This window comes from Arachis stenosperma, chromosome 6 (assembly GCF_014773155.1).
Source record: "Arachis stenosperma cultivar V10309 chromosome 6, arast.V10309.gnm1.PFL2, whole genome shotgun sequence".
In the NCBI taxonomy this organism is placed as follows: domain Eukaryota; kingdom Viridiplantae; phylum Streptophyta; class Magnoliopsida; order Fabales; family Fabaceae; genus Arachis; species Arachis stenosperma.
In genome coordinates this window covers 141722584-141744548 of record NC_080382.1, presented here as the reverse complement: position 1 = coordinate 141744548, position 21965 = coordinate 141722584, and the positions used below count along the sequence as shown (strand labels likewise).

At 30.8% G+C, this 21965-nt stretch overlaps 3 protein-coding genes across 3 annotated transcripts; 2 read left to right on the top strand and 1 right to left on the bottom strand.

Moving 5' to 3' along the window:
• Nucleotides 1–258: 258 nt before the first annotated feature.
• LOC130936175 (peptidyl-prolyl cis-trans isomerase CYP57) lies at nt 259–6668 on the bottom strand. Its single transcript, XM_057866202.1, has 10 exons — nt 6328–6668; nt 4771–4949; nt 4570–4671; nt 4381–4478; nt 4126–4267; nt 3657–3882; nt 2862–2901; nt 1659–1872; nt 1153–1296; nt 259–972 (listed from the first exon to the last, which is right to left on the bottom strand). The coding sequence occupies exons 1-10, from the start codon at nt 6545–6547 to the stop codon at nt 832–834; spliced, it is 1506 nt and encodes a 501-aa protein (XP_057722185.1). The 5' UTR covers nt 6548–6668; the 3' UTR covers nt 259–831.
• Nucleotides 6669–12652: 5984 nt separating this feature from the next.
• LOC130934866 (U-box domain-containing protein 35-like) lies at nt 12653–18473 on the top strand. The gene is made up of 8 exons (XM_057864391.1): nt 12653–12767; nt 13256–13338; nt 14190–14359; nt 14583–14765; nt 15543–15840; nt 16675–16803; nt 16921–17349; nt 17688–18473. The coding sequence occupies exons 1-8, from the start codon at nt 12653–12655 to the stop codon at nt 18471–18473; spliced, it is 2193 nt and encodes a 730-aa protein (XP_057720374.1).
• A 1871-nt stretch (nt 18474–20344) lies between these two features.
• Nucleotides 20345–21043, top strand: LOC130934865 (leucine-rich repeat extensin-like protein 3). Its single transcript, XM_057864390.1, has one exon. The coding sequence runs from the start codon at nt 20345–20347 to the stop codon at nt 21041–21043; it is 699 nt and encodes a 232-aa protein (XP_057720373.1).
• The last annotated feature ends 922 nt before the right edge of the window (nt 21044–21965 follow it).

The following is a 21965-nucleotide window of genomic DNA, read 5'->3' as shown; positions in this document are numbered from 1 at the left end:
ATCAACAATGAGGACAAGTTGCAAAACTGCACAACGATTTCAACGAAAGCTGCAAAATGCAATATCCTTACAGACCATGAAAACAATACTTTTCAACCTAACTAGGTTTATAATATTAACATACCTATATCAAGACCTACACATGGTTCTCCATAAATTATGTAATTTTACATACAAAATACACTTTTAACCTTCCCTAAAATTTAAAGTATATAATATTTAATATGCTTGCATTATATAAAATGTAATATATGTTTAATTAATGTAGACCCGAACATCACATAATCTCAGGAGATTCTTTGATTTGAATGCCTATCATAACTGTTTACTTAAGAAATTTTCAGGTTGCTCAAAGAACTTGGTCCGCTGATATGTCCCCTTCTAGCTTGCTTACATAGTAACCATCAAAACTCAGAATTTTCGCCACATTTCAGGCAAGTTAGAAGCTTAATAAATTTTCTGTTTTATGTCCAAGAAAAACCTTACTCCTAAATTAATTAGTCCGATGATTACAACATCCAATATCAAAACATATAAACTACATATATCTTAAAAAAACTAGAGAACATTTTTTTATATTGGACAAAAAAATTACAATAAACTCAAAGTAGGTGCTGTCATAGGGACACATAGAGTTCATGAAATTTTTCACCATTTGGAGTTGAACGAGTGTCCACACCTACCAAGTCCACTCAACTCGGTGCGACAACTATCTCCTAAGTTTGGCAAGCTTGATATACATTGTGTTCCGCCGGTGCCGGGAAGTGTCTTGTGTCTCCCAAACCAGTCAGCTTTGTGTATTTAAATGGCTTAGTTGGCACACATACAGAATCACGTGAGGGATCTCCCAGCCCACTCGCGTTCTCGTCTCTTTTGTTTGGCTTGCATCCTATTGAACTTCTCTTTCCCTTTCTCCAAAAGAGGGTCATGCACAACATAGTCGTTCGGGTCTTCGTTGCGAGACATGCGATCCTACATATATTTACAGGGAATATCATAAGCAAAAAAACATAAGATGCTGGAAATGGGATAAAAAAATGTGGTTAAATTCACCCAATTCAGTAGTAAACTTTTTTTCTTTTTCATCTTAGGCCGGCGACTTATTGTGTACAAACATTTAAACAGCCTCCTCCGCGACAAGAGAAAAATTACCTTGCCAGACTCCGGGGCAAATTTTAAGCCAACACTTTTCCAGTCAGACAGTTCTTTGTCATCAACAACATCAGTAGATTCACTGGCTTTGGGTGCCGACTTTGCTGATAAGGAATTTTTGAATTTCTCGAGTTTGGCAAGAACCTGAGGATAGAAATACAGGGGGAAAAAAAGGGTTAGTCATCTAGAGTGATTAAAAATACCCATATGCTTTATCCATAGAAAATAACCCATATATTTTTTGAAAAAAAATGTTTAACTCTAGTACTCTATAACCTATTAGCATAAAAGTTTTCACACATTATATTTCACGAAACAGCAAAATACTCCAATAACACATTTTTCCATTTTCAGCCTTTAAAATGTTCCCTGTTATCATGTCAAGTTACTATTCCCAGTTGAAACACCGTTCTTCAAACCTAGAACAATATCACTTGGACACCAGCAAAAAACATGTAAACAAAAAAAAATGGTAAATATAAATAAGACAAGGGAAAAAAACGTACATCATCTTCACGCCCTTGTAATCTGCGTCTCTTCTGTTTCTGCAACTGTCTTCCTCTCTCAGCTTCATTCAGTAGCTGCAAATCTGCATCAGCATTAGCAATACGTTCAGCTCTTGCTTCAGACCCTATTCCCTTCTTCTTCAAGGACAACTTTTCCGCCCTCGGTTTATCATCATCATCATCATCATCATCAACCACCCGTGAAGCATTTGACCTGGCAGGAAGAAAAACCCAATCACATACTGAAACTCATGCTGATTAAAAAATAAAAACTCTAACGTAATTCCAAAATCCCCAGAACAAGCTTGCATATGTAGAACATACAACTGCAATAAACTATATTCTGATATAGCAAGAAACAACTGTCAAATCAAGATCAAGAAGCTAAATAAATGCGAATCTACTTGATAGCTGATAGTCACCTGCTTCTTTATGCATCTATTTTTATTTATTTTTTATTTGTTTATACTTATAAAAGATTCCCTTATAACTGATGTGAATAGCTAAAGTTTTTCCCCCTCCCTTCTTAACAAGGAAAATATATTGAAAAGATTGACCTTGGGAAAAGATGGGAGGATACGAGACTCTCTTTGGGAAAAAAATAATAAAGAAGTCAATGGAGCATTGTTTTCCAATATCACAACATATTTGAGATGGAAATTCCTCTAAAAAAGACCATGTGCTTTACACCATAGTGGTCAAGTGTTTAATTCGATGCCACAAAACATCTTTGATCTTTAGAGGTTCTGGAGATTCTGGCAATGAAACTGCAAGGCTACTCTAGCAACTAGTATCCTTTTAAGAAATTAGGGACAAACATGTATAAACTCAGTGAGACATGCTGCCAAGAACAAGCATATTGCCAACCGTGTGTCATCCGGAGTAACAAGATACAAATAGCTTTGTCCCGCACAATCAAAGTAAGGAACAAGATACGGGCACTTGCCACACATAAATGAGCATCATCAATGATGGATTCTTGTTTTATGTCATATTATACAATTTAAGAGATATAATTATGTAAATTGCGAGCATCCAGTCGGCACATAGTGAACGAAAAAAGTGATTCTATTCCTCAAGAAAAATTGTGTACCAAAAACATGACATAAATTTGATTTATAGCACAATGTATATTACTGCAGACAGGTATTTAATATATCAATGTGAAAACCAAAAATGAATTTTAAATTTGGATAATTTTACCTGGCTGCTGAAATATCCCGGCGCTCTGGACTGGATCTTCCTGCATATTAAAATAAAAGTTGGTAAGCCTAAATTACAATCCAACTCAATAATCATTAATCTGTTACCTGGTTACCCCTATGATAGTTAAATTTAAATAATCTTTATATGTTTGTGACTTCCATTTTTTCTGTTGTGAAATACAAAACTAAGCAAATGTTCTCCAAGGGTGTTGATTCGGCAAACGGGTATTTTACAGTCAAAATAGTGATCTAAAATCAATGATGGTGTGTATCAAACTCTCAGTTGTTTTCATATGGTAATGCTAAACTCTTCAAACCATGACATCAACTTGCAAAGTAAAGTCAGGACATCACTCTCTTTAAAAAAAAATCAGGACATCACTTGTTAAGGCTAACATTTTACGCTGGATCCTTCTCCAATTTCCTTTGACAAGTGGCACATAATTGATAATTCTATGACTTGAATGTACCACATTTTGGTTTCCTTCACAATTTTCTAATTCTATTTTCCCAATTCTCTATTGCTTCTAGTTTCTTGTATCTGTTTTCTGCAACAAACATTACCACAAGCTGCTTAAGTCTCCAAAGGTACCTCTTTCCTATGCCTAGTTACTAAGTTTACTGCCATGTAGGAAGAAAAAGTGGCAGTCTAGTTTATTAGAATAAAACAGGTTTATGTCAGTTATGAGCTCAAAGAAACTTTCCTCGGTAAAGCCATGACTATTTCCTATAACAAAGGTTGAGATTTTTACAAGCTACAATATAAATATATGAAAAATGATGACAGACATACCATTTTGCACCTTTGGCTTGGGAGGAAGGTCACCCAACTCCTTCCGCTTTTTCAGTATTCGCCTGCGCATTCTTGCATCAAAATCTGCTTCATTGCCATCGTCTTCGTCGTCGTCGTCGTCATCACTTGAATCAATTTTACTAGTTTCTAACTCTTTCCGAGGCTCTTCCTTCTTGGTTTTTAGTGCATCTCTTACAGTTAACTGCAAATCCCTTGTTGCTTTACTCTGCAACATAAAAACAACTAATATTATATTTGTGGTTATTTGATATAACATTTACACCATTAGGTTCTTGTAAAAATATGGACTTTCAGGCGAGATTATTGGAATAACGATGTAGTGCAGATTTTAGTTCCATAAAGTATAAACAAATAAAACAATATTCAGTAACTTATTAGTATGTGGAATTTATCAAGCAAGGCTTCTACTTGAGAAGAAAAACAAAAACAAAAGCAAAGGTCATATTACCATTTCATTGTTGGGAGTTTCTTCCTTCAAAAGACGAGGATCATTCAAGACATCATGACTGCTCTTAATCTTTTGCTTCACCAATGCCAATTCCTTTTCTTCTTCTTCAGCTTCTTCCCCAAACGAAAGCAAGTTCAATTTTCTGCATTATGAAATTATTAAAATCAAGCAACAATTGACTCAAATACTTGCCAACACAAACCAATGCATTGAGTTCTACAAAATCAGCTCTCTTAGGTATGAGACAGGACTTACTTCACACCCTTTGTCTTCAAACCTTTATTTTCTGTAACAGGTGTAGCTTTAGTCTGAAGATTTCTTGGCACAATATCTTCAAATGGGTTCCATAATACCTACCAAGAAGAAACTGTGGAGGTGAAATTCTTACTTCCGCGGACGTAAATTTCAAGATTTTTGGATATGTTAGTCAAAATATAAACATACCTCAACTGATAATATCTTTGGAGGTGGATCTAAAGGCCGGTCGTTTTTATCAGTTTCAACTTCACCCAGCCTTAAAAGATTATACATTGTATCTCCTGTTACCTGAGATAAAATAACGAGTTCATCAACCACGGATCCCTAAAAAATTACAAAATTCTTGCAGGAAAAAAAGGAGGTTCTGACGCAACAACATTCCAGTACCTTTCCAAAAATAGTATGCTTCCGATCAAGCCAGTCACAACGATCAAGGGTAATGAAAAACTGACTCCCATTTGAATTAGGTGGCCCAGCATTGGCCATTGCAACCAATCCTCTGTGCTTGAATTTCAGACGCGAATGAAACTCATCGGCAAAAACATCCCCATAAATACTCTCACCTCCTAAACAATACATTATTTGCAAACAAACAAAAAAGACATCATTTCACAATTAAAAGATCACACATACATCTTCAATACAGATCAAATTTGAGAATAAAACACGTGTTTTTTTTTCAAATATAAATATTTAATAGCCAGAATATCAAGGAGAAAATGTTTTGACATTGTATTTAAACAACTTTCACTACTTCAACTTATCTAACTACTTTCAAAATCTTAGTCAATATAGTACAAAGGATGGCAAGGAAACATTATTCTTTCTTTCCCCAAAACAGTCCAATGGCTATATTGAATTATTGATTTAAAAACAACAGGCCAAATGACTTAACATTGCTTTCCACTATTGGACGGACTTGCATTTCCTATTCTGAATCATCACCACACCATTGTTCGGTCTAAACAAATTGTGATAAAATTTCTGCCAGATAATTTTAGTTGTGCAACAATGTTCTTCACCCAAATTTCTAGTAAAACTTTGCTTATAAACTGTTATGAACACAAAATAAGCTAATTTAAACACAGGCATAATATCAAACCTACTACCAATCACAAATCATACCAATTTTAATTATACCATTGTAATATAATTCACCCCCCCCCCCCCCCCCCAAAAAAAACCCTTTAATAGTTGTTTAAAAATGAAAAATGAAAATAAGCGGAAACACCAACCTACTCATAACTCCAAACCAAAAACGGCCATAACAAATCATACTAAATCAGCTACTCACAAAACACACCAAAACAAGGTATACAATACCTATTCTTCCAATTCGAACACTAAATTCTTTAAAACCATAGCCCAACATTGAATAAACCACGTGTCCAACTACATTTTTTCCCCTGAAACTTTCGATAGGAAGAGAGTCAACAGAGTCACCAACTCACTATAGATTGAATTTCAACACTTAATTCATAATTCTAAAACCCAGTACTCAATTAAACCGCATGCCCATTCTCAATTGTGCTAAAAATTTTCAAGAGAAAGATGTTAAGGGTGTTTCCAAGCTTCAATTCTGACACCTAATTCGATAAACACTTGAAACCAGCTCTGAATTAAACTTAGTGCCCGATTCCAAAGCTAATCAAAGCAGAAAGAGTGAAAGAGAGCACAGTATCGCCAAAGCTTCAATGTATCAACACTGTATTCAGGAAGACTAGAAGAACCCAACACTGACTCAAACCACATACTCATTTCCAATCAAGCTGAAAATTTTGGGAAAAAGAGTGAAAATTATGTATCGCAAAAGCTTCAATTTTGACACTAAGTTCCTAGAATTAAACAACATGAGCATTCATGAATCCACAGAAGAACAACCTAACCCTAAATTAAAGCACGTGGGAAATTCCAATGATGGTGAAAAGAGGGGTTTATGGTTACCAGTGCCAGTGCCGGTGGGATCACCACCCTGAACAAGAAAGTCCTTGATGACGCGGTGGAAGATGGTGTTGTCGTAGTAACCTTCCATGCAGAGCTGAACGAAGTTCCTGACAGCTTTGGGTGCTTCCTTCGGCCATAGCTCGATGTCGAGTGGGCCCCGCGTTGTGTTGACAACCACCTTCCCCTTCGTCGGCGGTTCCAAAACGTATACCGTCGACATCTCTTCCTTATTATTCTTCTGATTCTCGACAAACGATTATTTTGATTCTGATTTCTCCCAAAACGGAGGGTTTTCGTTGCGATTTCTCTCCCCAGTAACGGAGGTAAGAAAAAAAAACCGAACTGGCCGGTTCAATCGGAAAGACCAGGAAACAAATTTTCAACCGATTCGGCTCCGAGAAAAGTCGATTTCAAATAAAAAAATCAATAAAATTAGTTTAACCGATTCGATTTTTATTAAAAAATGAAAATTAATTAAACAATTAATTAAAAAATATTTTTAACAATATATAATATATTATTTTATTATATTCAATATAATTATAATAAATTTTTTAAGTTTTTAAATATTTAATTTTATCAATTTAATAACTATTCTTATTTTAGAAAAGGTGAAAACTCAAGTGAATGTGAAGTTGATATCTAAGAGTCGTTAGATGAAAATTTAGTTAAATCAATCAAATCATCTAATGGCTCTCAATGAAATCAACTGCACTTGAGTTTCCATCTTTAAAAATAACCACTCTTTTTCTTCGCTTCTTATGACTTACAACTAATAACGGCAAAAATCTATAGTTGTTTCACGTTAGGGCTATACTACACATCTAAGTATTTTTTTTTATCCAAGTTTTATTCAAGTGGGTTTAACACCAACAAAAATCACTTTCATTAATAACGTGTTTGGTTTATTATACAAAAGACTCCTTTGAATTTGATTTTATTTTATATAATGGATAATGTTCCATTCATTTAGTATTATACAATTGTTTCACCTTAATAACGTGTTCGGTTCATTATACAAAAAGCTGTTTTGAATTTGATTTTATATAATAGATAATGTTACGTTCATTTAGTATTATATAATTATTTCATCTTAATAATATGTTCAGTTCATTATGAATTGAATTAAATGAACGCATGTGTTCTTAATTGAATTGAATTGAATGGATAATCTCTAAGAGGAGAAGAAGAAAGATGATGAGAAAAAGAAGAAAAGAAAAAAAATATGCATATGCAAATTTGAAAGAAGAAGAAAAAGAAGAAAGAGGAGGAGAAGAAGAAAGAGGAGAAGAAGAAAGGAAGAAGAAGAACCTACACTAATTTAAAAGAAGAAGAAAAAGAAATACGAGGAGGAGGAGAATGAGAAGGAGAAAGAGAAAGAACCAGAAAAGGAGAAAAAGCGCGTAATTTGAAGAGTTATTATAATAACTTGGATAGATTTAGATAAAAACTTTGTTTGGAGAGTTTTTTATTTTTAATATTGGGCCTATGTTAGTGTTATCCACTGAAATAGCCAAAAATACGTATTTAACGCCGTTGTGGGGATATAGAAAAACGTCGTTGTCGTTTTCTCAGCGACGTCAGTTTCATTCTTCAACAAAACGACGCCGACGTTTTGTACAAAACGTCAGTGACGTTTTGTGTATGCATGATTAACACGTGGGAGAAAATATCTCCTTCTCATCGGCGTGAAGATTTTTAACCCCTTCTCTTTCCTATTTCTTCATCTTCTCTTCAGTTCTACTACAAAACGTCTCCTTCCATCCTTATCAATCTTATCCCACCAAAAATAAAGAAACCCACAAAGCAAAACGACAGCTTTCATACGGGGGACCATTCACCACAACTAAACCAAAGCCTTCCATTCAGGTAAATGATTTAGTGATTGCCCTTTTTTTTTTTTTGAACTGAAACTATGAACAAAATTTTTTTGAACTATAGACTAAGACTTTGTAATGTTTTTAGGTTATTTTACTATTAATTAATAGTAAGTTAATTAATTATTAGTACTTAGTAGTAGTATTATCGGCGTTAGTATAGCATTATAGGTGTTAGTTAGTGTCAGGATTAGTTTTAGTAAATTAATTATTGTTAGTCAGTGACTTAGTTACTGTTAGGCTGTTAGCGTTAATTTAGGTTATTGTTATTTAAAATTTGAAATAGCTGTTTTGAAAAACATAATCATCTAAGAAATTTTTTTACTTTATAATTGATTTATAACTTTGTTAATTTAAAAAACAGAATTAAAAAAAATTAGTTAATAATTTTCAGAATTTTTTTTAACTTACGTAAAATATTAGTTTCAGTAATTATTAATTTATATTTTAGTTTTGGTTGAAATATTTGATTAATTCTGAATTATTATAAAAAAATATTTAAAGTAGAATAATTTAAAAATTATTTTAATTTTTTTAATTTACATAAAACATTAGTTTCAGTTATTATTAATTCATGCTTTTAGTGATGTTAGTTTAGTTTAGTTTTGGTTGAAATATTCTTAGTTAAATTTGAATTATTATTAGAAAATAGAATTAATTATATAGTTATGTTATTTTTATTACTATTAATTTTGGAATGTGTTTTTAATAAAAAAAATAGAATTATTAAAGATATATTAATAATAAATTTTCATATATTTCAAATATATTTTAAAAAAATATTTTAATTATTTAAATATGTCCTTTCTAATCCAGAGTTTAAAAAAGAGGAAGATAGGAAAACGTGACATCATACGTGCTGAAGATCATATTGTAAAATATCTTCGACATCCTGTATATGTAAGTAATTTTTATGTTTACTGTACTAGTTAATAATTAGTAGTTTATTTAGTAATAATCAATTATTAGAATATATAGTGATTTAGTAAGTGTTGAATATAATAGTAGTCATTATAGTAATTTACTATTAATGATTAAATTTTGTTTTCAGGGTTCAAAAAATTTGCACATGAGACATTTACACCAAATAGACTCATATGATAATAGAGTGGAAGAACAACTGAAGGCGAGCGGGTTCTATTATGTTTCTCAAATTGGGAGGATCGTGTCTCATAGGCCGACTGTAGACGCACTGGTTGAAAGGTGGCGTCCGGAAACGCACACGTTTCATCTTCCATATGGTGAGTGCACGATCACTTTGGAGGACGTCGCAATGATTCTTGGACTCCAAACTGATGGTTTGCCAGTGACTGGATCAACTGATCATAGTACAAGTGGGTTAGAAAACGAGTGCTTGCAAATGTGTGCCGTCAATCTGAACCACTGGCTTGCAACTTCTGAATGCTTTAATGCATGGGTAGAAAGCCCAGAAGACTCGTGTCAGAATCCGGAGATCTTCAACTAACTCATCCCCTTGATAGCCATATGCAGTTTCATACTCAACAGCTGCTGATGGTTCTTTTGCAACCATTGCTTCAAACCATGTGGGCAAAGCTTCATATGAAGATTCCCACCCACCAAATATTTTTTTCACTGCCTTTTTCTTGGCCAACCATGCTTTGCGATAACTTATCGTGTAGTTGAACTTCGATTATACTTCAGCAATGACAGATTTTACCTTTATGGACGGGTCAGTCTCAACTAATGGCTTTATTGCTTCTGCAATTATTTCAGAGTCCAGTTTAGCATGATCCTGAGATATGATACTTCTGGTGCACGTGTGACTACCATTGTACCTCCTTATCACCCAACAATACTGTCTTTTCATAAGACTAACTCTGATAAGCCAATCACAACTTGTTCCATACTGTACACATTTAGCATAGAATGTTGTTGGTTCTGATTCATATACCCTATAATCAACTCCTCTTCGAATGGTATACTCTTTAACTGATGTAGTAACAGCCTCTCTAGAGTTAAATTCCATTCCAACAGCAAATTCACCGGTAGCTACAACAGCTGGGGCTGCACCAATAATAAAACAAAATTAAATCTAAATAATATTCTATTATTATTAATAATAATAAGAACAATAAATAATAACAATCTAAAATTTAAAATAATACTAACATAAAGCATGCATAAAAGATGGCTCTCCATATGGATGTGTCCGGTTTAGTGCATTTGCAACATCAGCCACATCTCTTCAACCATTATCTCATCTTCCTCTACATCTTCAGTTGGACCAACAACTTCATAATTACCTTCAAACTCTTCACGCTTTCAGTATTATAACCCACCCAGTCTGTTGGGTTCTGGAAAGTCAACATCATCGATTCTTCGAACTCAACATACAACTCGATAAGTGAGGTATGTGCTCTAGTTTGATGATAGGTAAAAAACATTCTTTGCATACTATCTTCATCAGTCACATTATTTGAAATTGGCCAAACCCAAATACTAGCACAGGCTGCCTATACAGAATATTTATGACTCTTTTTTGCACTTGATGATCTACATTTGAGAAAGTATACTCTTAAGTCCTTCATATGTTATTGACAGAGGAACAATAACACATGGATTCTCACATAAAAAACTCACACCTTCATGTGTATGAAATAAAATCTGACCATTATAATATATTTTTAAACTAATATAACCCTCCATTTCATACACTCATCACACTCACTCACAAATTTTTTTCACTCTCTCAAACTGAGAACATTTTGTAGAACAAAGCTCTCATTACTTCACTTAAACTTTACTCTCATACTCCCTTTTTATGTTTTAACACAATCCAGAACTTCTTTTATAGTTACTTTTATATTTTTTTATTCCCTCCAGCACAAAACGTCACTGACGTTTTTACTTTTTTGCAATACGTCAACGACATTTTCACCAAAAAATAATTTAAAAATATATATTCTAGCAAAACGTCACTGACATTTTCATTTAAAAAAAAAAATTAATATACAACACATCGTTGACGTTTTGCTTAAAATAAAATAAAAAAAAGTTTTACACATTACGTCGCTGACGTTTTCTTCCTACAAAATTTTAAAAGAAATTTAATCAAGTCGTCGATGCCGTTTTGCCTAGTTTATTATAAAAGAAAAATCACTCTGCCACAAAACGTCTTCAACGTTTTGTTTCTTTCAAAAATTTAAAATAGGCCCATAGTAGAGTAATACACAATGCTCTCCAAATATCATTGAATAACACACGTTGGTTTCTAATATACAAATAACTGAGCCTTGTTTGGACGTACAGCTTTATTCTTCACGTTATTATCAAAATAATTATTTGTTAGAGCATATATATAATTATAGGAAAAGTTTAGGGGCCAGCAATTTTATTGCATTTTAGCCAGCATGTAACCAGCAGAGAAAAGTGAGCCATTGGATGAAATCTCACACCAATCTCACACCATCAAATTATCATTGATGGTTAGTTGATGGCTACCAATCACAAATGTTGCTAGCCCCCTAACATTGCTCATAATTATAAACGATATATATATTAAAAATTAATTATTAAATTAGTTCTTATATATATTATTTAATTTATTTTATATTTTAACATATATTTTATATAATATTATTATATTATTATTATTATTATTATTATTATTATTATTATTATTATTATTATTATTATTATTATTATTATTATTATTATTATTATTATTATTACAACAATATATGTTATTATCTAATCCAGAAAAAAATATCCAAAATATTTTATTTAATTTATTGTGACAATTTTGTACGTAAGCCATAGCAATAAAGTTAAGCATCTGATTGAAGAGTTTATTTATTTACATTGTAGAGACTTTATTAGAACATTTATACCATATAAACCTAATTAATTAAGAAATTAAAAAATATTAGAGTCAATATTTTGTATTAATATTGGTTAATATTTTATTTTTATATTATTAAATTCAAGATTTATAATTTAAAAATTAAAATTTAATATAAAAATATTTTTATATATTGATAAAAAAACATAATAAATTATATTCATCATATAATATTACTCGTTAAGAATTAAGAAAAAACTATAATAATGAATGAAGGATTTAGAGTACCAAAAAGTCCAAACCATCAACTTGTCGTAATAAAAAGAAAATGATATAGTATGAATTAATTATGCAATGTATGTATTCTTATTCTGTTAGAAACAAGTCAGGCTTGGTCAAAGTGTCTAAATTAAACCCAAAATTTAGCGGATGATATTGACATGTTAACTGTATCCATAGGTTTTTTGCAACACCAATTAGGGTTTTGCATGGGGTTGCTTCCATTTTCTATCTTCCAAAACAGATAGCAAGGAATCAACTAGGCTTCTCCTCCTCCCCTCCTCCTCTTCCTCCTCCTTTTCGGAGCAAGTGGTGGCGGCGGCAGCGACAGCAACGGCGACAAGCAATCATGCCTCGATTATTAACGATGGTGGCTGTGGACAAAGATAAGAACAGCGTTGATGCATTTCGTTGGGCCACTGAGAATATTGATAATCCAATCGTCATTGCTGTTCATGTCAAGGATAAAGAAATTCCTCATCGTAGGTACCCTCTTAGCTTGTATATCTATATATATCTTTATTTTAATTATGAATTACAAGAATATAATGTTCAAGAATTAATATTATATTATCATCCTTGCATAATAAGTTTACGTTTCTTTAGAACAGTTTTATTTAATTTTTTCATGGTAAACCATTATTGTATATGTTCCTTCTACATGTTTTAATTTGCAAAAATATTATTCATACACCAAAATCAGCTACTAAAATTAGTCGCCAATGCATTTGAGTATAAATATGTATGTGATTTGATTTATTTTCAATATATATTTTATATTGGTAACTAATTTTAGTGACTGATTTTAATGTATACGTATAATAGTGGTTTAATTTGAGATCAAACAAGTATTTTGGTAAGTATTGGTTTTTGGACAAATTAAAGGGTTCATTATTGGTGGTTTTACAAATATATAATTTTCTTTTAAGGCTAACATATTATAATTGATGATTATGTGTGAATAATGCAGAGGGCAAGAATGTTTTCCCACCTGATGAAGAAGATTTAGAAAATATTTTCAATCAATTGCGTCAAGAGTGTCATCCTAAAGTCGTATGTAATTGAGTCTTCTATTAAAAAATTCACATACACTTTATCTATTTATTTTTTTTTCAAGGTATAATTACCCATTTAATTACTATAGTTTCATTCAACCATTTTTAATTAAGTGCCTATAGTTACATGCAAGTATGTAATCAAATTCTCATATTATATACAAAAGGTAAGTCTTTTTAGTCAAGTCCTTATAATATGTAAATATTTTTTAATTATATCCCTTTGTTTAAACCATCTTTAATCAACTCAGTGAAATAAATGATGATAAATATAATACCTGTTTTCTTCTCTTTTTTCTATGAAAAATATTAGTAGAATATGAAAATTTACTTACAATACTTTTAAAAATATAATTTTAAAAAAATATTATTTATATACTAAAATTAGTCACAATTTATTTGTATATAATATATATGATTTAATTTATTTTTAATATATATTATATTTTAGTGACTGATTTTAAATTTTAATATATACTTAACATGATTATTTAATTTTAATGCATTAACATTATAAAATTTTTTTATATAATTATCCAATCATCTTTTTGTCACATTAGCCAAAGTAACCAATTTTTAAAGTCACCAATCTAAAAATAATAACTGTATAAAATTTTGTATGCTATAAGTGCATTAAATTAAATTTTATTTTTAAACTATAAATATTTAATTAAACATTATATATAATATATAAAGATTTGATTACAAACTTTTATATTATAGAAATTTAATTTAAAATTAGGTGATGAAACTATAGTAAACTCTGATATAATGTTATTATTATTATTAATAATCAAATGAAGCTTGAAGAATTCACTAGTGTTTGTTGATGTTGGCACTTGAATTCAGCTAAAGATGAAAGAAGCTGTAATACATGATAGTGATCCTGTTAAAGCAATAATAGAATATGCAGAAAGGAATCGTGTTCATACCCTTGTTCTTGGTGCACCCACCGGCTCCAACAAGAAGAACACTTTGGCAAAATCTCTCTCTCTTCAATTCACTAAGTCATCAAGCAAGTTAAGTTCACACACATACATACATGCACCAAATAATAATTGAATTTAATTTTGATACACGGTCAGTTTAAAATAATTATGTAACGTCACATTAGTAAAATAACAACTTTTTATATTAATCACATGAATAATCATTTAAAAAAAATGTGATTATACGATTGTATAAAATTTATAATAATTTTGATTATGGTTTCTTAATTATTATTTATGATAATAATGTCAGGAAAGTGAAAGGCATAGAAGTAGCAACAGGTGTAATGAGAGCAGTCCCAGAATACATATCAGTGTATGTAATTAAAAAGGGAAAGATAGTGGCAGCAAGAGCATCAACACACCCATTGATTGGGGCAACACCGCCAAGACAATCTAGTGTTGATTCTCTTCAATATGACTTGGAAAATAAAAGGTAGGTGCCAAGGAATATCATAAATATATCTTCTTAGATATATAATTATTTATATTTTTTCTATTAATTTAAATTTTTAAAATAAGTAATTTTATGACATAGTATTAGAACTCTGTCTAAAAAATTTAGAATTTGAATTTTGGTGGACTTCAAAAATAAAAAAATAATATAAGGCAAATAAAAAAAACCCAAAATTAAGAAAAAAAAGACTTATTTTAAAAAAATATTAAAATTAACTATTTACATTATTTTCTTCTATCAATTTAAATTTTTTAGAAAAATAATTTTATGACATAACTAAACCTATTAGCCATCATTATTTTCCAACATTTTATGTAACAATGCATGCTCATATCTATAAAATATGCTCCTAACTCTTCAACAATGATTCTTGATACAAAATGAAAATCATGAATATAATGTATATATCCCCTCCATTCTAAAATAACGGTCGCTTTTACTTTTTCGTTAATTGAAACACATTAATTTTTTAATAAATCAAAACGATAGTTATTTTAAAAAAGAAAAAATATATTTTATAAATAAAAAGTTTTAAAAAATTTAGGTGCCAACAAATTTTTCTTTAACCTCTAAATTATTTATCACATTAATATATTTCTTTATTTTAAAATATCTATCACTTTGACATTTTATTTGTTGTTGATGGTTGGCACCATTATTTTTTAATTGTTACCAACATTATATTCATTAGGGTTTTTCTAATAGGATTGTTGTTGATTTATGTGATTTAATTAATTTGGGTTGAATGAAAAATAGGGCATCATTAGTACCACCACAATTGATTAGAGGATTAAGCACCAACAGTTGTAGTAGATCTGAAAGAATAATGAATGATAACATGAGAAGGAGATTTTCAAGGTTGGATTCAATGGCGGAGAGCGTTGACCTAACTAGTTATCGACAAAGGTTATCAATGACCCATGATGAATCATCAAAAGCCTTTGACTTCAATTACTCTCCTTCTAATTGGGTCATTGATGATTCTTCCGACAAAATCTCTCCTATCACAAATTCCCCCCAAACATTGAAAAGCTCAAGATCCAAAAGAGAAAAGGTTCATAATCAATTACCCTTTTATATCATATTATGTTTATAGAAATTTTGGATATATATGTTTTGTTCATATTTTTTTTATAATTTTTTTTAATATGTCAGAAAAAAATAATAAAAAAAACAAGAAAAGATTTCAGTGGTTTTTGTTTTCATTTTGAGTATTTTTTATTTTTAAAATTGTTTGAAGGAAAAACCGAAAACGATCTCTTAAGTAGCATTTGTTTGAGATATTGAGGCGGAAATTGAGAGATTGAGACTCAGTATCATATTTGTTAGCATAGATATTAGTACTAAAATTTTAGTCTCTGTCTCCAAATTTTTAATATTTCAATCCTTCTAAAAAATAGGGACACATGGGACTGAAATTTTTTGGGACAAAAACTAAAACTTTAATAACATTTTATACTTAAAATATTATCATTTCAATTAATTAATTCTAACTTTTACCTTTTATATAAATTAAATTAAAGTTTTATTCTTATTTCAGTCCATATTTCCCACTTTACAGTTTACACCAAATACAATAGTAAAATTTATTTCAGTCTCAATCTCTCAATCATAGTCTCTCTATCTCAATCTTTTAATCTCTATGTCCCTTTCAAATGCTATCTTAATGTATTATCCAAAATGATGAAAAATAGTTATACTTATATGTATATCTACATATATCATCTAATTGTGAATTATGTGTAAGGGAACACAATATGTCCCATATAATATATGAATACACATAATTTAACTCTAAATTATTTAGAGATAATAAGAATTTGTAAAATGTACAAAATGGTACCAGTATTAAATAATTTCTTCTGAAATTAATAATTAAACTATGTTATTATCCAATGTATACTTTCATTTGCAGAGTGACGTTGAAGCTGAGATGAATCAATTGAAGCAAATGCTGAAGCAAACTATGGACTTGTACAGTGTAGCTTGCAAAGAAGCAATTGCAGCCCAAAATAAGGTGATTGATAGTGAACAAAATAATAAAAATGCAAATCAAATGAAAATAATAGTGAAATAAAATTTGTCTAGTATTATTTTAACGAAATAATTCGACAAAATTACAATTCATTGTCAGGCTAGAGAAATTAATCAATGGAAATTGAAAGAGGCGCCTAAGATTGAGCAAGCTAGGCTAGCCGAAGAGGCGGCCATGGCGCTAGCCGAGGAGGAGAAGGCTAAGGCGAAGGCGGCGATGGAAAAGGCGGATGAAGCCATGAAAATGGCTGAAGAAGAAGCAAAGAAAAGAGCAGAAGCAGAGAGGAAGGCTAAATTGGAGGCAGAAGAGAAAGAGAGGGCCTTAAATGTTTTGGCTTATAAGGATTTTAGGTACAGGAAATACACCATTGGGGACATTGAAAAAGCTACTAATAATTTCTCCCTATCATTGAGAATTGGTGAAGGTGGATATGGACCTGTCTTTAAAGGCCAACTTGATCATACCCCTGTTGCTATCAAAATTCTGAGACCTGATGCTTCACAGGGCAGGAGACAGTTTCATCAAGAGGTATATACATTTGATTTTATATTTTCATGTCAATAATTTAAAAGAAAAAGGAATTTTTCGTTATAAGAATCGGTAGTCCATGAAAATAATTACAATAATCCGCATACAAAGAATCAAAGATATCAGGTGAAAACTCACGTACAGTCGATTTCACAAAGTTGATAGATGAGAGCATAAAAAATTAGTCAAATCAGTCAAATTATCTAACAACTCTCAGTTATCAACTTTCACGTGAAATCGATGTACCTGAGTTTTCACCTATATATTATCCTATTTTTTTTGGAAAAAAAAAGTTGTAACAAATTGCTCTGTTCTTGTTCTTGCCCAAACTCATATAGGTTGAGGTATTATGCAGCATTAGGCATCCTAATATGGTCCTTCTTCTTGGTGCTTGCCCTGACTATGGATGCTTAGTGTATGAATTCATGGATAATGGTAGCTTAGAAGATAGACTAATCCGAAAAAATAATACTCCTCCTCTCTCATGGCCAAAACGGTTTGAAATAGCGGCCGAGATAGCGACCGCGCTACTCTTTCTTCATCAGGCTAAACCGGAGCCAATCGTGCACCGAGATCTTAAACCGGCCAACATTCTCCTCGACCGGAATTTCGTAAGCAAAATAAGTGACGTCGGCCTAGCCAGACTAGTGCCGCCGTCCGTGGCCGACTCCGTGACACAATACTACATGACCACGGCCGCCGGCACCATGCATTATATTGATCCGGAGTACCAACAAACCGGAAAACTAACAACAAAATCGGATGTATACTCATTGGGAATAATGTTACTTCAAATAATAACGGCTAAGCCTCCATTAGGGTTAACTCATCAAGTTAAAAGAGCAATTGAAAAGGGTCAATTTTCTAATATTCTTGATCCTTCCATAAATGATTGGCCAGTTGAAGAGGCACTAAGCTTTGCTAAATTGGCATTGCAATGTTCGGAGCTAAGAAAAAAAGATAGGCCAAATCTTGGAACAGTTGTAGTGCCAGAATTGGATCGATTAAGAAACTTTGGATATGAATCAATTGGCCATAACAATATTCTTCCTTTTAGCAACTTCTATCATGCAACATCATTACTCCCACCTCGATCACCTACACAAGTCATCAACAATATTTAAATCATATGCATGCCATGCCACATTTTGTATATTTTGTTGGCTTATATTACTCCTCAAAATTCATATGTATATGCATTTTTTTTTTTCTTTTAGATAGTTATGTATATGCATGTAGAGAATTCTTTTTTTTTTTGTGAACAAAAATTTTTAAGTGGGTTCAACATTATTAGTTTCCACACATTCAAAGAGCTCTTACGAATTTTTTATAGGTCACCCATAAAAAAATGGCCTCGTTTGATTAGGAATTAGTTGCCATGGAATACACAAAAATTGATGTGTTGTAATTTGAAGTTTTCAATGTGATGGGAAATCATTATCCTTTATATATCACACTGATGAAGTTTGAACCCAAAATCTTGTGTCTTTTACTCAAAATCCTCACTACTAATAATTAGTAAATAAAGATAATAAAAAAAGCAAGCGTAGCACAAAATATTGAATATTAATTCTAAAATGCAATAAGATAACAAAAATTAGTAAATTATATTAACTAAATCTGAGATAACATAACCAATAAAAAAAGGATCCCGCTAGGGAGACAATGGATTATTTGTAATATCATATCATGATACCACTCATCCCAAAAGCTTCAGCTGATGAAAAAATGTAACACTAATAATTATATCTCTAATACTCCATAGACCTCCATTGTACACATTGTATAAATATTTCATTGGCTTCCCATACTTTCCCATAAAAAAAAAACATAACGCAAAAATTTGACTTTATGAAATCAAAATCTATAATCAATTTCCCACTGGGTTTTGTATATTTTAATCATAACGAGGGTAAAGGACTAATCCGTATAAATTGAAACTTCATTTAAAGATTTGTCATTAAACAAGATTTCAATTTTTAACATTTATTTAAGCAGAATAATGAGTTAATTACTTGATTAATCCAAGTCGAAAAGTTACATTATTGATTATTCATTTGCGTTCTTTCAAAGGAGAATCTGTGTCGAAATGACAAGTAAAAAGTTGAGTAAGAATACTAGCTTTCAAAGTAAAGTATATGAATTGATTATCATATGAAAGTATATATAACACTAATAAAGGCACCCCAGGTTGATCCACTAGCAAAGTTAGATTATGTTTGGGGAAAGGTATAAGAAGAAAGGGTAAATTGGTAAAGAAGCTTTCCTCCGGATTCCCCTACCAATTTGGTAGTTTACCATGAAGATGCAATGCCAACAGGTATAATAATAATAAGATTAATAAATTCCTAAATTCCTCTCTAAACTTTTTTTGAGAAGTTATTTAGTCTCTCATCTTTGATTTATTAAATTTTTAAAGTGACACTTATTATTAATTTAATTTTGTGTACATTTTTCTTGTATACTTTTATTTTTTAGTATTAAAATAATTAATAAAAATACTATAAAAAATGTGTATGTCTAAACATTAATTTTTTAAAACATTTATTTTAATATTTAAAATGTATAATAAAGTGTGCCACTCATTTCTAACTATCAACTTAGTTCAAGTGGTTATTTATCTAAGGGAAAAAAAAACTCATGTGACTACTAAACAAAAAGGTAAAAGGAAAGGAAATACTCATAAAAAATGGTTAAAGTTAAATCTGATACTTGATTATGAAGTGAAAGAAAGTAAGAGAATTAATGCTTTTCTGCCATGGATCAACACACCTTGTCCTTAAGCAAGCATATAGAATCAAAGTTCCCAACAAAAAGTCACATATAACTATTATAACCTACTTCATTCTCATCACTTTATTTGTTTCTATAACACACACACCATAGTAATCCAAATTAATATACACATTATTTCACTAGGGCCATATGAACATACATACCTTCCTTCCATTTTTCTCTTCCAAACTCATCCCTCTTTATTAGTTATTAACACAACATGGAATTCATCAAAACACTACCTTTGCTATCTTTATTCATTATTGTTCTTGCTTTGTTAGCCAAAGTAACATTTGAAGACAAAGTTGATGATGATAATGAGGGTTTAAATCTATATTGCATTAGTGAATGTGCCACGTGTCCAACAATATGTTCACCCCCTCCATCTCTTGCTACATCAAATTCAAACCATAATAATAATAATCCTCCAACATCCCCCTCAAATAATTCAAATAATAATAATAATAATCCTTTACCACCACCAATTCAAACATCAAATCCAAACCTTCCACCACCACCACCACCACTTTTAACATCATACCCACCACCACCACCTTCTCTAATCATAACATCAAACCCTCCTCCACCACCACTTCTAACATCATTTCCTCCACCAACAATTCCAAAAATACCCTTTGCTCCACACCAACCTTCTTTCAACTATCCACCACCCTCGCAATCGCAACCGTTGCCTCAGCCTCCTCCTTCTCCTTCTCCTCCTCCGCCGCCGCCGCCAAAGAACCCTTCTTCTCCTTCATCATCAGGAGGACAACCTAATGTAATTTCTGGGCCACATGACTACCCATATCCTTATTACTATTATTATTCCTCAAATGCAGCATATTCTTCTCATTATTATGTTCATCATGCCATGAACTCACTCCTTCTGGTTTTGTTCCTTCTTTCATTTCATATATAGGGTATTTTGTTGAATTGTTGTTGGTGGCTGATGAGTGTTAAACAACAGCTTGTGTATATATATATAGATATAAGCATGTATATAGTGTTATATGTAGTGTTACATAAAAGTTGAGATATATGTAATTAGCATTTGGGGGATGGGAGAAGAGCTTTAGTTTGTAATTTGTTTGCAAATAATTAACTACAGATAATTATTTATTGTTGATTGCTTCCTAATTATTAGTCATCTAAATTGGTGAAAATTATACGCTCTTCGGTTCATATTATTTAAAAAAAATAATTTTACTCTCTTTTACAAGAGATGCTAAAATGATACTTTTTTTTCTTTTATTTTAAATTATACACTTTTCTTTTTTATAATTTTTAAAAAATCTTTTTTTTAATCCATTTTAAATATTTTGTGTTAACTAACATTAATTTTACCCATTTTTTTTTAAAATTATTTTTTACAAAGCAAAATTTTTTTTTTGTGATTAATTTTTATTTACCAAAATATCCTTTAACAAATTATTTTTCTATTGTTTAAATTATATTTTTTCAAAATACTTTTTTAAATTTTTAATAATTAAATTATTTTTTCTTAAGATACCCTTCAATAATATTTTAATTATTAAGGAACTTGTTTTATAAAGATGTGAAAAAATGAGATATTAATTTTTTAAATTTGGGATTTATCCATCTCGACTTATTTTAAGTTTTGATAAAGTTGTTAATAATTTTTAATAGTTCTATGAAATAAATTATTTATTCATAAAATTTTGGTAAAATTACAATTTAATAATTAAAAAATTATTGAAAGGTGTCTTAGAAAAAAAATAATTTAATCATTAAATTTTTTTTTAAAGAATATTTTGGTAAAAATACAATTTAATCAGTAGACAAATAATTTTTTAAAGAGTATTTTAGTAAACAAAATTTAA

Coding starts and splice junctions, on each gene's coding strand:
- LOC130936175 (XM_057866202.1), bottom strand. CDS start 6,547: ATGTCGACGGTATACGTTTTGGAACCGCCGACGAAGGGGAAGGTGGTT. Junction 4,672..4,770: donor AGCATACTATTTTTGGAAAG/GTACTGGAATGT, acceptor ATTTTATCTCAG/GTAACAGGAGATACAATGTA. Junction 4,479..4,569: donor CAAAGATATTATCAGTTGAG/GTATGTTTATAT, acceptor TCTTCTTGGTAG/GTATTATGGAACCCATTTGA.
- LOC130934866 (XM_057864391.1), top strand. CDS start 12,653: ATGGTGGCTGTGGACAAAGATAAGAACAGCGTTGATGCATTTCGTTGG. Junction 12,768..13,255: donor GGATAAAGAAATTCCTCATC/GTAGGTACCCTC, acceptor TGAATAATGCAG/AGGGCAAGAATGTTTTCCCA. Junction 16,804..16,920: donor CAATTGCAGCCCAAAATAAG/GTGATTGATAGT, acceptor ATTCATTGTCAG/GCTAGAGAAATTAATCAATG.
- LOC130934865 (XM_057864390.1), top strand. CDS start 20,345: ATGGAATTCATCAAAACACTACCTTTGCTATCTTTATTCATTATTGTT.